The sequence below is a fragment of the Citrus sinensis genome, chromosome 3, assembly GCF_022201045.2.
Source record: "Citrus sinensis cultivar Valencia sweet orange chromosome 3, DVS_A1.0, whole genome shotgun sequence".
Classification (NCBI taxonomy): Eukaryota; Viridiplantae; Streptophyta; class Magnoliopsida; order Sapindales; family Rutaceae; genus Citrus; species Citrus sinensis.
In genome coordinates this window covers 8,059,710-8,074,822 of record NC_068558.1, presented here as the reverse complement: position 1 = coordinate 8,074,822, position 15,113 = coordinate 8,059,710, and the positions used below count along the sequence as shown (strand labels likewise).

At 31.4% G+C, this 15,113-nt stretch overlaps 2 protein-coding genes across 13 annotated transcripts; both read right to left on the bottom strand.

The window, feature by feature from the left end:
* Positions 1-1,664: 1,664 nt before the first annotated feature.
* LOC102621969 (uncharacterized) lies at positions 1,665-6,739 on the bottom strand. 11 transcript variants are annotated; one of them, XM_006477596.4, is made up of 9 exons: positions 6,685-6,739; positions 5,911-5,996; positions 5,024-5,430; positions 4,550-4,675; positions 4,330-4,417; positions 3,104-3,334; positions 2,890-3,014; positions 2,180-2,425; positions 1,665-1,935 (listed from the first exon to the last, which is right to left on the bottom strand). In XM_006477596.4, the coding sequence occupies exons 1-8, from the start codon at positions 6,730-6,732 to the stop codon at positions 2,274-2,276; spliced, it is 1,263 nt and encodes a 420-aa protein (XP_006477659.3). In that variant the 5' UTR covers positions 6,733-6,739; the 3' UTR covers positions 1,665-1,935; positions 2,180-2,273. The 11 variants fall into 11 exon arrangements, with proteins under 11 accessions (XP_006477659.3, XP_052291621.1, XP_006477660.2 ...); XM_052435661.1 differs by having other exon boundaries at positions 5,024-5,330; positions 6,685-6,703; XM_006477597.4 differs by lacking the exon at positions 6,685-6,739 and adding an exon at positions 6,508-6,577.
* A 4,020-nt stretch (positions 6,740-10,759) lies between these two features.
* On the bottom strand, positions 10,760-15,113 carry LOC102621484 (PLASMODESMATA CALLOSE-BINDING PROTEIN 3). Of its 2 annotated transcripts, XM_052435662.1 has the most exons (5): positions 14,835-15,113; positions 14,064-14,303; positions 13,916-13,949; positions 11,316-11,415; positions 10,760-11,285 (listed from the first exon to the last, which is right to left on the bottom strand). In XM_052435662.1, the coding sequence occupies exons 1-5, from the start codon at positions 14,884-14,886 to the stop codon at positions 11,091-11,093; spliced, it is 621 nt and encodes a 206-aa protein (XP_052291622.1). In that variant the 5' UTR covers positions 14,887-15,113; the 3' UTR covers positions 10,760-11,090. The 2 variants fall into 2 exon arrangements, with proteins under 2 accessions (XP_052291622.1, XP_006477657.2); XM_006477594.4 differs by having other exon boundaries at positions 10,760-11,415; positions 14,835-15,111.

Genomic DNA, 15,113 nt, shown 5'->3' with positions numbered 1-15,113 from the left:
ATATTCAATATAATCTCTATAAATTAATACTCGATAAATTAATAATCTCTATAATATAATAAATTTTTGCGGTTCCGACTTGGGCCCTGAAGCTAAATTAATAATTTTGATAAATTAATAAAATAATAATTTTTCTAAGAACTCCTATATAACTATGTAGTCTCATTTATATCATAAATTAATAATTGTAGAAATTACAAATACTGTGAAATTACAAATGTAACTGACTATGTCAATTTATTAAAATATGAGTTTATTGTAACTTGTTTTTTTCTTCAAGTTTAAATCTAGTTGAATCTCATCTCTAATTTTTCTTATTGCATCTAAAAGTTCTGGGGTTGAATTCTCGTATTGTAATAAAAAATTGTGAAGTGTTGTTGATGACTTGAGTGCTTCAATTAATACAATTTAATAACTAACATTTAGTTTAGTTCATTGAATACATTTAGATAAATTTATGTAAATACATGAATTTAGTTAATCAAGTAGATAGGTACATTAGATGAATTAGTTCAAATTCAATTAATACAATTTAATAACAAACATTTAGTTTAGTTCATTGAATACATTTAGATAAATTTATGTAAATACATGAATTTAGTTAATCAAATAGATAGGTACATTAGATTAGTTCTAATTCAATTTATACAATTTAATAATTAACATTTAGTTTAGTTCATTGAATACATTTAGTAAAATTCATGAATTTATTTAATCAAGTATACATTATTTATTTAATGAATTTATGTAAATTCTATTAATTATATTTGTAAAATACAATGAATTTTCAGTCAATTAAATGTTAATTCTTTGTACTGTAAACACACTTTATAAATTAATAAATTATTAATTTATCAATTAATTAATATCTTTTTAAATTAATAATTTTTTATGATCCCGACATTATTAATTTATAAAGATTATAGTGTACATATATAAGCACCTTCTCACCATGGACGAATCGACCAGGCAGGGCATGGGCCCCGGGTGGCTTTTAAAAATTTCAAGGTATGATTTAAAGTGCCTATTTTCTTTAAATTTTGTAAAAGTGTCCCATTCGAGTTCTAAGAAAATGCCCATGCTAATTCAAAGTTTCCACCTGCTCCATGTCTAAAAGTTGGCAAATTGTTTAAAATTTATTTAGTTATTTTGATTTTACAAAATGTATTATCCACCCCCCGATAACTCACATACAAAAAATAAACTAAAAGTTTGACTTTTCTTTTTCATTTTGCTTAAAAATGTAAACAACTAAGATAAGTCTACTCTAAACAAAACTATTCTAATTTCTTCATCATAGAAAATCAACAGGCAACAAAAGTAAACTATGAATACTTCGTATAATTTCATCAAACACACCAATTCATTGCTTTTGTCATTGCATTGTCACCGTTAACAAGTGCATGCTATCTAAAGTATGTATTAACAATAAAACTATTATACAAGTACAGTTTTAAAAACATGAAAACTCGTTGAGAAGCATAAATATTATCAACGATTATTAAAATAGTAGTTGTGCTATATATTATTGTGTGAATTTTCAGTTTATAATTTTTTTTGAACGTGCCCCAGTTGAACAAAATTTCTGAATAAGTCGTTGCTCCTCGCCATGGTATAAAATATTAGGCAATTATCTAAAGTCATGAAAAAATGCATAACGAAAAAATAATAATAATATGAGAGATTATGTTCTATATAAGCATATGAACCCGTATATAATGAATAACACTACGATCTTTAAAACACTAACTCTTAACTTTCTGTGATGCTATGGTTATTGATATCACTGATAGGCATATATAATTTCATACAAGGTTAATTTGTTACCCTTAAGAGCTAAAGAACCTTAGAGTTAAAGCTGAACTGCCAAACCATCCTCAATGAGCCTGCCCTAGGTGGCTTAAGTGCACCCAAAATTGAAAACTGCCACTGATTCTGCAACATTTTAACAAACAAATTAGGATTTGCATAGTCCTTCAGTATAGCCAGCAAACATTCATCTCGACGACTCTTATTCTTTGTTTTTCTTTTTTGATGATAACAAGTTTATTCTGATTTCAACCCTACTTATACTAAACTACTTGATTGTATAAATAATTTAACATTTTACGCAGTAGAAGAGTCATTCATAGTTCCTCAGCAATATCATTGATTAGTTTAAAAGGGTAAAAATAAATACCTAATTAGCATAAGATAATTGATGAATCCTCCCAGCATCAGCATCTGCTGCTCTCCTAGGAAATCCAGAAGGAACATCGCAGTGGTATTGTGGTTCAATTTTCACCTTGGAGAGAGACTGTTTGGTATTTGCTTTGAATGCGAGAACTGTCTCGGGAAATCACTTCATGGGTGAGAACAGGGGGAACTTCCAGTTTACCTTGCACCTCATGGTATACTCCCCACAAAAACGATCCCAATTTGAAACCTAAAACAATGAGATCATTGAACTTGATAATGAGGACTTCTTTTACACGTGCAGGTCACGAATTTTATTAAATGAATCTATTCCTGCATCTCTAAGGTCCGGTAAATTAAATAATTCACATGTTTTCCTTCTCCAATTTTGTATCTATAACATGAGCAAAATTATAGGCCAATAAAGACATTTTATGTGGTACATGTGCATTCAAGTCTTCAAAATAGTAATGGAAACAGATTAGATATTACAATAACAAAAAGAGGACTGAAGAACTAAATGCTGTCTTAAAGATATCCAAGGTCTTTGCAAAATATAAGCTAAAATAAGTTGTGCCATGAGATGTAAACATCCTATTATCCTAATCAAATTCACAAACACAAAATGTACTCTTATGAGTAATCAAGCATTGGCAAATATGATTGATAAAATACAGAACAATCTTATTTTATAAATAAATTCATTAAGCTCACCTGAGGAATTTGCTTGCAAAATTTTTGAGGAGAAGATCAATAGTTCCACACCATTTATACAACTTTTCAGGACAAGATCTCGCATCTCTAACAGCTCCAACAGACTATCGTACTGCTCTTTGGACCTACAATAATAAGCTTCCTAATATAACATCCCATGATCTTCATTTTCTAGAAAGTTAAATTTTAACCAAGACTGGTTTCAAGGGTGCACCTCTGAAAATTCCCAGGGAAGAATATTAGTGCAATATCATCTATATTGGGCATGTCATTTTGAAAAACCTCCAGGCTAATATTGCAGCAAGGAACTGACGAACATGAAATCACTCCAGGCATCTCTTTCGAAAACTCAAGAACTTTGCGGTGAATTTTGCATGGAAGATAAGCCCAAAATCCATCATAGAACTTGCTAGAAGTATCCAAACTAAGCATCTCAATGCTTCCACTAGAAAAGGGAAAATCACAATTGTCAGAGAGTGACAATGGTGTATTTTTTGGATGGACATTCACTACATTCTGGTTCCAGTTCTATTCGAGTTAGGACAAAGAATTCCTGATGTTGACAGCTACAAACATTGAAGATTGTGATGCACATATGATAAGACTAACAAAAAAGAATTAGATAGACAAATTACAAAGTAGGACCAATCCATGACTACTAAGATGAAGTACTGCCGCATGGAGGATGATCTCCAACATCAAGCCAAAAATATCAGCAGACAGTTCAAGCATTTGGGAATACAACTCGAGTGAAGACAAAGCTCCTTGAATAAACTGGTCTAATTGACCATGCAAGGAGCCTGAAAAAGCATGCCCCAAAAGCTCATAGTACTGACCTGATTATGATCATAAATAAAATGAAAACTAATTCTGAACAATTATGATGTCATAAATTTCAAATAAAGAAGAAAGAAGAGTTGAATGCGAAAACTATTTGAAGTAAATCACAAAATTGGTGCAAAGATCCTTCAGAAGTAAAAAGTTCTCTAACTTTTAAGTTGCGAGCCAAAACATAAAGGTCAGTTCCTTCAATGATCTAAGGCTCTAATGAGAATATGGCATTCTCCTATAGATACTTTTGAGTAGTTTTCTAATGATACAAAGAACAAAGCATAACAAAATTATTACGTAACAGAGGGACTGTAATTTACAGTATATTGACGAGGGATACATGGGCCTGTTCTGGCAACGTAGTAAGCAAACTTTCAATTACATTTCTATATAATACATTGTGCTGAAACACGGACGATACTCACAAATATCTATATTATTCTCTCTGACATTAACAAAACAATAAAACATGATTGTTCTTATTAGTGTATGTTAGCAGCTGCACATACTGCATTCCGCTAGTCTGAAACTTTCATTACTTTTCTATGTACTAAATATGCTCAGTAACAAATAAGGAGAGTATAAAATATCATGAAATAGGTCACTCACCACCAAATTGCATATGAAGTCAACAAAAAAGAATTATCTGGCTCATCATTGGGATCTAGATTGCTTGTTTGGATATCAAAGCTCTGAGCTAGAAGATCAGCAAATAGGACATCACTTGAAATGGAACAAGTCTTCTAATAACAGAGTTCAATTAAACAATAAAATGATAAAGATTGAACAAAAGAGTGAAAATTACAGGAGGCGAGAGAAAATTTCTTGCCTGAACTGATAATAGGTAAAGCATTTACTGATGGTGGAGGAGTAATATCAGCTGCCACCTCTACCCTTGAACCCATAGCTTCAAGGATTTCTACTGGCTCTTCTTTGCAAACAATCCAATTTTTACCTGAAACAGACATAAAAAGAGCATCCACATGTAAATACCAATTTACAGGGAGGTAAACAAAGAGGAAGCAAAATCCATCATTTATGTATTGAGACTCAATTGCTTAGCTGAGTATTTGGGCAGACATTGTCAAGTTGAATTGCCTCGAAGTAAAATAATCTACAGACACTTCATTGAGTCCTAGTTATTATTGGTCAGTATCATAATTGATACACTTTTGGGAATGGCAATAAAATTTAAATTAGGACCATATTGTGTGATTGTACTAATTCAAATTTCAGTTTTTCTGTGTTTATCAGCCTGTTGATGTAAAACTTCCTGGCCATAATTGTCAAGGAGTCTTCGCACCTTTCAATTCTTTTGATGTTTGCGGCACTTGCTGCTGAGTAATTGAATGGATCTCCTCAATGCCTCCTAGAAGAGGGTTGCAATGGGATACACTTGGATCAGCATTTACCTCTTGCGGGGATAACTTTGAAAGGGAAGTTTCAAATCTGGGAGTTCCGTTGGACTTTGTTGTCAACGTATCTGTTTGGCAAGCATGGTTTGAGTGTAAATTACTCTGGGTAGACAATTTGACATTTGGGCCTCCCACTGACTGCCTAAGATCCCTACTGGAGATATCAGTTGACGTTAAGGCCCCATGACAGAGCTCCTGCACAACAGACTTTGGTAATACTTGGCCTTTAATTGACCGGCATTCTTCACAAAACCAAACGATTGGGCGACTAAAGAGAAGAAATTTCATGCAATAGCTGGAAACCAAAAAATAAAAAAAAAGCAACATGATTCAATAGAAAATGTTAAAAGGTTTATACAATAAATCAAGTTAGATCAACTATAATGCACGTTGAATGCTTGTGAGATGATGGACCTTATCTGCATAATCTAAACCATTCCTACCAGTTCTGTACAGGTACTTTGATCATACAAGATGCAATGATAGAAGCAACCAAGGTAATTTAGACTTGTGTTGGAAATCTCAATTAAAGAAATACCAACTAACTATACATACTTTAAAAAGCTAAAACAAAAAATACCAAATGCATTAACATCTTTCCATTTCCATTGATTAAAAAGTTAAAATAACAATACCAAATGCATTAATTTCTTTCCATTTCTATTGATCTTGCAGGCTTGCTAGATGGTGCTCAGAAGATACACAAGACAATGACAGCACAACGCAATAGGAACACACACAGAGAGCAAGTAAGGAAGGGAAACAGCAGCCATACATATGTTCTCGAGCACTTTTGCATAGATAGCAAGTTGCTATCTGCTCAGGCCAACCTCCATCACCACATATGTCACAAGGTTTAACCTGCAACATAAAATGACCAAATTGAACGGCGTTAACAAAATCATGGCGACGACCATCAATTTGCTGACATATGTGAGAATTAAAAGTACACGTCAGCTCATAGCATGCAATACAACACATTCTGCGTTGTTTTAACTGACAATTTTTGGGGCAACAATTTCAACTGCAATTTTGCAAACAGATCATACTTTCTCAAAATGGAAACATTTTTTTTTTTAATCACATAATTCGCCTGCCCAATTTCATGTAGGTTGCCACCGGGTTGAGTTTTGCTCGCACTCAGTCATGAAAGAGAAAATCTTAAATTTTAATAATAAAAAATTAATCTATTTATTCATTTTCAGTTCTACGCAAATTATTATTATTATTAACTACAGTAATAATTATTTTGGTCCGCCAAAATAAATATAAAAAGTAAAACAGTTCCAAAGAAAAAAAAAAGCAAATATTAAGAATAAAATAAATGGGACCAAAGAGCCAGCAGGCAGCAGCTTTACAAATATCAACTCACTATGATATGAACGGCGACGAACGGCATTTTTAATAATGGCAATAAAATAATGAAGTGAAGAAAGTAATTAAATAAATAAAAAAGTGAGAGTAACTAAACGTAAAGCGAGCATAAAAGTAAGAAACAGTGAATGTGCATGTCGAATTAAAAAGAAAAAGGGTGTTTTAGGTTTTTTACCGTGCGAGTTCTTCTTGAGTCTCTCATTTTCTTGTTTTTTCTAACCATGAAGGTGTCATTTCAGAGACGGTAGGGTTCTCCTTTATTACTAGTTGGTCCAACGGTGGGGTCCAATATCGCACAAACTGTTCTTTTATGCATCCAAGGGCCAGTAAATTGATTACTTTTATTCTCACGAGTCTTATTTAAGGATAGATATTTTGACACGTTATACTTGCTGGGTGCCACTAAATAATTGGATGGGACCCATCCTCGACTTTTCTCTGTCTTTTTTCTTTGAATTTCTCCCAATTTTCTTGATCCGTTCCTTCAAGGTTTTGCCTAACTAACAGACGAAGTTACGATCACGTAAAACATATTAATGTGAAAATAATGGTGCGTTTGGTATCGTTGTCCAAATAGTATTTTTGAATTTCTTTTATAAAATAAGAATAATTAATTTTTGATGAAAATAAAATTATGTTTGGAAGGTTATTTTAAGAACAGTACTTGAAAATAAAAAAAAGTAAAAAAGTGTTTGGTTATTTGTTTGAAAAAATGAAAAAATGAAAAGAGGATAGAGAATTATTTAAGGAAGTTCTTTTTTAATAGTTGCATTATTTAATGAAACCTTTATGAAAAAAATAATATAATACAATGAATATAAATATATATTTTATATGATTAAATAATTTATCTATTTAGTTATTATATTATGTTGTATTATATATCATTATGAATGCATATAGGTACATAGTTATTTTAATAATTTCTTAAAATTTTTTAATTATGCAAATAAACTTTAGTTTTAAGATAATATCAATTGAGAAAATCTTTAATTACTTTATAATTATCTTATTTTTATTTATACTACTTGTGAAGATGTAACTTTTTTATTGATATATTTTCATCTATATATAAAAGTTTGTAATCATTTTTAAATAACTGCATATTGATTGAACAATGTAATAATTTACTATAATAATTATGTGACATTACATTATATTTAAAACATTTTACATAATAATATTAAGAGTGATAAGTGATTATACTGTATAAAATAAATTATTATTACAGTTATTAAACATTTGTTATAATAGTTTATTTATTAAATTATTTCTTTATTCATAGATCCACGTAATATATCCTACAATGTTATAAAGTCAAGATGGTGGGGGCGTGGGGCCTTTAACAGAGAACAAAAGTGAAACAAAATGGTTCTCTTGTTTTCTTTGTAAGCATTAGAAAATGAAAATTTTTTGTTTCCAATTATTGCATAATTTTCCACCAAAATGAGCCTACCAAACAAGTTCTCTACATTTTCTTTTTCGTAAAACGAGCCTACCAAACAACTCTCCAATATTTAAAACTTGTGAATGATAATATAACACTCAATAGGTTATAGTCATATTCTTCTTCGTTTGAGCTCCTACGACTACATCCAAAAGCTTCATGTTTTTTTCCCTATTTCTTTTTCGGTTTCAAAGTTAAATAACAACATCAACAACAACAATAACAACAAGACTTTAATATGCTTGGGAAAGATCAAATTGGATGTGAAATTGAAGAAAAAAAAAAACATACCAGGAAGAGAGAGAAAATGATAATGAAACTAATTTTATTTATATGTCCTTAAATGTAATTATAATAAAAAAGGAATTTTACGAGATTAATTAAGGGTATCAAGTTATCAACAGTCCAACGTTCTTTTTTCACTCGTATACTTACTTGCCAATATTGTCAGAACTAAAGCATTATCTATTTATAAGTATTTTCTTTTTACAGATTATTGTTCCAAGAAAATACTTTATATTTATAACTTTTGATGAACTATTTAATTATGTTTCTATTGACAAGAAACATATTTATCCTAGTGATTATCATCTCTTTCTATATTGAAATTGAAAGTTGGAGTCTCTCTATATTCTGTTTTTTTAGTAGTATGTGTTAGTAGTATGTCTTTTCTTCATACGAATCAATTTTGCTAGAAATACAAACAGAAAATAAAAAAAGAAATAAATTTGTAAAATCATCCGACATAAAACCACGAATACTGTTGAATTACAATTGTTTTAACTTACATATCTTTTAAAATAATGAAAAAAATTGTAACAGATAGTAGAATCCGTATATTTTTGAAGCTGCTATAAATTATAGCAGCTGTAACTTAGCAAACTTCAAATCTCTGAAATCAAGAAGTTCAAATCTATAATTAAAAATTTTGAAATCACATACAAAGAATATCAAGAAGCATGTCGGTTCAAACTTCAAACTAGAACTTAAACTAATGGTGATGAAGAGAATCAAACGCATTCTGCAGGACATTGAACAGTTTAGGCCACGTGGGCGTCCATACAAATCTTTGAAATATACCAGGAAAAAAGAAAATTAAATTAATTAAAAGCTAACAGATTTTTTCTGAGTAACATTTTATTTAATTTAATCGGAGCCTGAGATTGATGAGAACGACAAAACAATTCTTGACAGTAAAACTGAAACTCCAACAGACTGTGGACCCAACTCTCTGAAACTGTAGCCGAAAATAATCTTCAATTTTGCGGCATTTTCAATTTTTTTTCTTTTTTTCATAATAAGATCGAATAGAATAGGATAAAAGTTCCTTTAATTTCTGTATTTTTTAAAATATCTCGAAACATCTTTGTCGTTAAAGTATTGATACTCTTACCATTATTTTTCATTTCTTTTAGTTTACTTTTACAATATTACCATTTTATAATAATTTTTTAAAATATTAATAAAAAAATAATTAAATTACTAATTTAACTCTAAAAAAAATTATATTAATTTTTTTTACAAGCACCGTTTGCACACTTGATAGTTTGCATACAATTTTTGACAATTAAAAATTAATATAATTTTTTTTTATTTTTGGGGTTAAATTGGTAATTTAATTATTTTATTTTTATTAATGTCCAAACAAAAAATTGTTATTAAAGGGTAATATTGTAAAAGTAAGCCAAAGAAATAAAAAGTAACGGTAAGAGTATTAATACTTTAACGGCAGAGATATTTTGAGATATTTTGAAAAATATAGAGACTAAATGGATACTAATTTTAAAATAAATAGACTAAATGATCTTTTACCTAATAGAATACGATGCTATATAATTAGGATATAATACTATTTTATGTTAAGTAATTCAGAATTAGATTGAATTGGAAAAATAAAATAATAATTTAATTATTAACATTAATTTAGAATAGATAAATATTTATTTAATCCTAGTTTAAATTTGTAAATGAGAACTCACTTAATATAAATTTAAAAAATTTAATTATAAAATGTATTAATATTTCTATTTATAATAATTTATATTATAAATTTATAATACTACACTTTATTTATTAAATATCAAAAAATATATTATTTATTAGTTTAAACTCAACTATATATTATATAACAATTGCTTTAACAACAATATAATTAAACGTGTAAATTTAAAATAATATTATAATGTAAATCAAATACATCTTGAGATAAATTTGAACTTTAGCAAAGTAATCCAAAGGTGCCCCAACAGCACATTTTTGTTATTCAAGACTAGGCCGTGGACCCTTAAAATGCGTTTGAAATTAAAATTAGATCATTATAATTTAAAAATTATAATACAAAAAATATTTGACAAACATAATTTATTAAATTTAAAAATTATGTTGATATAATTTTTTTTATATTATATAAAATCTATTATTTCTTTAATATTTTAACAAAATTATTATTTAAAATTTACATTTACTATAAATTATTAAGATCAAGCTCCGATACAACTGTATACCGTGCCACAAATTTTCCTAAATTATTAACTTTTATTTTATAATTATAATTTTTTAACCACAACTACTTAAAATCTACAGTAACTACACTTCCAAACTGAACCTTAATTCCACATCCCAGCATAACCTTTAAGCATCAAACATGGGATTAGTATTTTTTGATTCGAAATAATCCTATTCCAGGATACTTAACTGCAACGAAGCGTGCCGGTAGTACGGTAGCGTGATATAGAAGACTTTTGAGCGTACATTATGTTAAAATACACCCTACATAAACCATGAGCACAGTTTTAATACTAAATAATAAGAAGATAATAGGTTCTAAATTATCATCACCTGAAGTGATAAATAACTGCTTTCCCGATCAAGATGTACAAAACAAGAAACAAAAAAGTGATAAAGAGAGAGACAGTACTTCCACTCGCCGAAAAGGACTAAAAAGCTCATCATCTCTTTTTGACAAGTAGAAGAGGAAAAGAAAAAGAAACTTAGCCAGCTAATTAAGGTGTCTTTAGATAATTAACAACACAATCACATGCATACTCCATCTTTGCACATTGAGATCCAGCATCAAGGACACTGACTATAGTACCACATCTCCATCCTAGTAGATGTCATGTTGATTGTTTCTTTCAACCCCACAAGAGCATCGAGCCTGAGAACAAGAGGACGACCAAAAAAGACAAGGCAGAGTTTTGCAGTCTCATCCCACCATGACTATAGTCTGTGTTGGGCATACCAGATCCCGAAGGGCCTAAACCAGGACCAACTCCTCCCAACACTCCAGTTCCAGTTGATGGTGTGGTGGTGTACGGAGTGGTGCTGCCCGGAGTGGTGCTGCCTGGTGTGGTGCTGCCTGGTGTGTTAGTCGTTGGAGTGGTAGTGGACGGAGTTGTTGTGGGTGTGGTTGTGCCTGGAGTACCTGTGACTGGTGTTGTTGAGGTGGTGCCTGAAGTGCTGATCAATGCACAAAAACAAGACATCCATAAAGAAGTTAGTTTAAGGAATGCTAACAAGTGAAAAGCTAGATAGTAACCATAAATGCTTGTGAGACTTTCAAATAATATATCGTAGCTATTTGTGCCACAAGCTCGTTGTGTAAAGGAATCAAGTGATGTGTGCAAGCTTCGAAATCTCTGAATTCCACATTCTTGATTTAGAAGAACTAAATTCAGTTTCAACAGCTTACACATTAAATTTGTTAAGCTTATATCAACATTCCCATATAATTACTTTTCAACTGTTTGAGCGTAACATAGTGTCTAATTAGATACACTACAGCAACACATATCAACCAATATAATTTTAAGATTGACAGTTCATCTTCTTCCCACTAAAAGGATGGATTTTATATACTTTGGTAAATGAATTTTAAATCAATGATTAGCCTAGGCAAGGGGGCTGGTTGGCGGACCAAAGAATCATACATCATGGTCTGCATATCTATTACAAATTATTCTCATTCAATGATCGAAAGCATGTGAATATTGCCACTTTAAGACAATAGAGAGAAAAAGATAACAAGAAAACAGAACAGAAACACATTTCAGTGATTTTAATAATATTTTCATGTTATGGTCACACTGCCACATTATTGAAACAGAAACAACCAATAAATGCTAAAACCAAGCATTTATTTTCATGTGGTATGCTAAAACCAAGCATACCACAGAATGAGATTAAGTAAAATAGTGTTCAGAGGTTAAAACCAAGTGGGCTGTGGGTCCCACTCACCATATCAATATATGGTCAAAAATCCAAGAGATGAGATTTGGATTTATCAAATGGCTCAATATCGGCTATACCTAATCCAAAAATGATGTGTGTGCTTTATCACAGTAACATCAACAAGAGTGCCCCAATAAAATTGGTTGTACTGAAAGAATCACTCAAGAAACTTTTTTTGGACTAGACAAGCACAGGCCTCGAGACATCAAAATAATTTCAAAAGTTGGCTCAAATCTCAAAACTAGCTTGCCCATCACACGGCTTTAAGGCAGCTCTACCAGCCCCACCATTCCAGTGGGGGCACACTTTTTCTTGTTTCAATGTGGACAAGCCCACTGTGAAATCTCCTTCAGCACAATTATGAGTGGTCATCAATAAAACATAGAAGACAGTTACACTAGTGTTTCAACTTTCTGCCCCCCTTTTTTTGTTGTTTTCTAGTGATCAAGCTACACGTGGACGGTAAAGATGGTATCACGCTTTTAACAGTAAAAGACTGAAAGAGAATAAAATAGAGAGTGCAAATAATAATGGGGTGCTTAACCTTTATACTGTTTAATTCTTAGCTATTTCTGAGTTTTATTAATTTCTTTAATCCTAGTTAAACTTGAGTTCACATAATTAATTTCTTTAATCCTAGTTAATCTCAGGTTCACATTTGGTGAATCGTATTTGGATTTGATTTAGAGATCCCAATAATGGCAGTGTGACAATGAAAAAAGTTCCGCCATTGGCTCTTAACAACTTTGGTGGCCAATTTGGATCAAGTGGGGAACGTCATCATGCAATGACAACATGAGTCAATACGACAAAAAGAGCTCATTTAGAATAAGTTCAAAAGGGAAAGGAAAAGAAGACGTAATAGATTTCACAGCAATATTTAATTACCTTTTGATTTCAAAATGGATGCCATATGAAAGAAAGCAGTTTGATGAAGACTTGTGTTGTTTGAGAAAAAGCTACCTTTTTCACCTTGAAAAAAGTTAAGATGCCCATTCCACCCACAAGAAATTCTAAGCGTGAAAAACAAAGGTCTTTAGGCAAAAGAATCTAAGTTAGACGATGACGCACCCGAAATAAAATACTCAGCTTTCTGAACGCTCGGTGGATATCTATCCATCTAATGTTCAAATTCCATACAGTTCACTCCACAGTGCCTTTGACAAGCAAAAGATTATAAATCTCAACAACTTTTAGACAATTTCATTGAAAATACTAAGAAATTATCTTGACCCAACTGCGGTAAGATCATAGTGTAATGTTATAAAGAAAATAGAAATCTCATAACGACCAGCACATGCATTTTCGTCATATAATAAGAATAATAATATGCCAGATGTATATACCAAAATTTCTCACAAAATTCCAAAGTTATTCTGTGTCCATGTAGATTTTTCTTTATATTTATAATCTAGATTCTTCCTCCGTGTGGACTCTTAAGAGAGAAATCAAGCATCCTATGTAAAACATTCAAAAAACATACCAAATCATATCCTGCATATTGTATAACGACACTTCCGATTTAACTGTCCCTGAATAGTTAGGTACCCCAAATAAAAACTAAGGGCACCCCGAAACACTAGCATGAACAGTGTCAGAACTACTGTGGTAGTACAGTACATTACATTACGAAGTTTGAATGTGTCGGGTCAATAGAGAAAATTTACCAAATGGAAATATTAAAAATAAATAGCTATAGAGAGAGAACAGAAAGGGGGACCATACATACCTGGCACTTGAAGGATAAGAACAGCCAGCAGTGCCTGCAAATCATCATGTGAAAAAAAAGAGTGAATCTTTGTGGATTTTACTTTATTACCATTAGGTAAAATAGGAAAAATGGTAAGTAAAAGTGAGTGGCTGGAAAGAGAGGCTACTGGGATCGGTAGTGGCAACGGTTGCACTTCCGGAAAAATCACAAGAGCCTTGAGCTTGACCCTTTCTCTGGAAATAGCTGTTGACAGCATAACTGCAGTGAGCTTTGACAGTGTTGGGGTTGTAACAAGGCCCATTGGAATGGATAGGGTTACAATCAGCCCCAGCTCCACAAGCATAGTCCAAAGCTTTTTGTAAAACTGGGTCACCCACTCCATCTTTGCAAACACACCAGTTTGCAGCTACCATAATCACACAGACAAACAAGAGGGAACAAAAAAAAAAAGATTAACCCTTGTAGAAGAAGGAAGCAAAATAAAAATAGTTAAAAATTGACTCAGAAAACTGAAAGGCAACTTGGGTTTTTTTTTTTTATATTTTATAATCTTCTCTTTTTTAATTTTCTTTCTATTAACTAAGAAAATAGTTAAGTTTCAGGCTAAGAAATTTCTTTTAAATGAGAATAAAGTGAGGCACCATATATAAAGGAGAGATTTGAGTCCGTGTATGCAAGTAAAATGTCATTTTTTCATACCAACTAAAATGAATCAGAAAATTAAAAAAAAAAAAAACAACAGATGGGTATGCACGAAGAAAGGGGAAAAAAGGTCATTCCTTTATACTCAAAATTTAATGTCAAGGGATAAAAATAAAATGAGATCTCAAATCTCCATGTCTACAAACCCAAAAAAAGGAAAAAAAAAAAAAACAATGGTGGCTAGCTTTGTGGAGCTTCACTACAAGAAAATTAAAAGGTGACTTGAGGAACTTACTTGAATGCCCAGTGAAGCCAAGGAAGAGAGCTAAAAGCACCAAAACAGCCATCACTGAATGAGCAAAAGAAGCTTAGAGAAGAGATAATAATAACAAATACTTGCTTGTTTGGCTCCGAGAAAAGTTTGTCACAACACACACAGCAGCTAAGCTGAGGCCTTTGAGAGGGACTGAGAGAGAGATGAAAAAGTTCGTGACGCTATAGGAGATTGTGAGAAATGCAAGGGGGATTATATCTAGACAAATGGCGGTGGGACGAAGGTGTCGGTTTGTGAGTG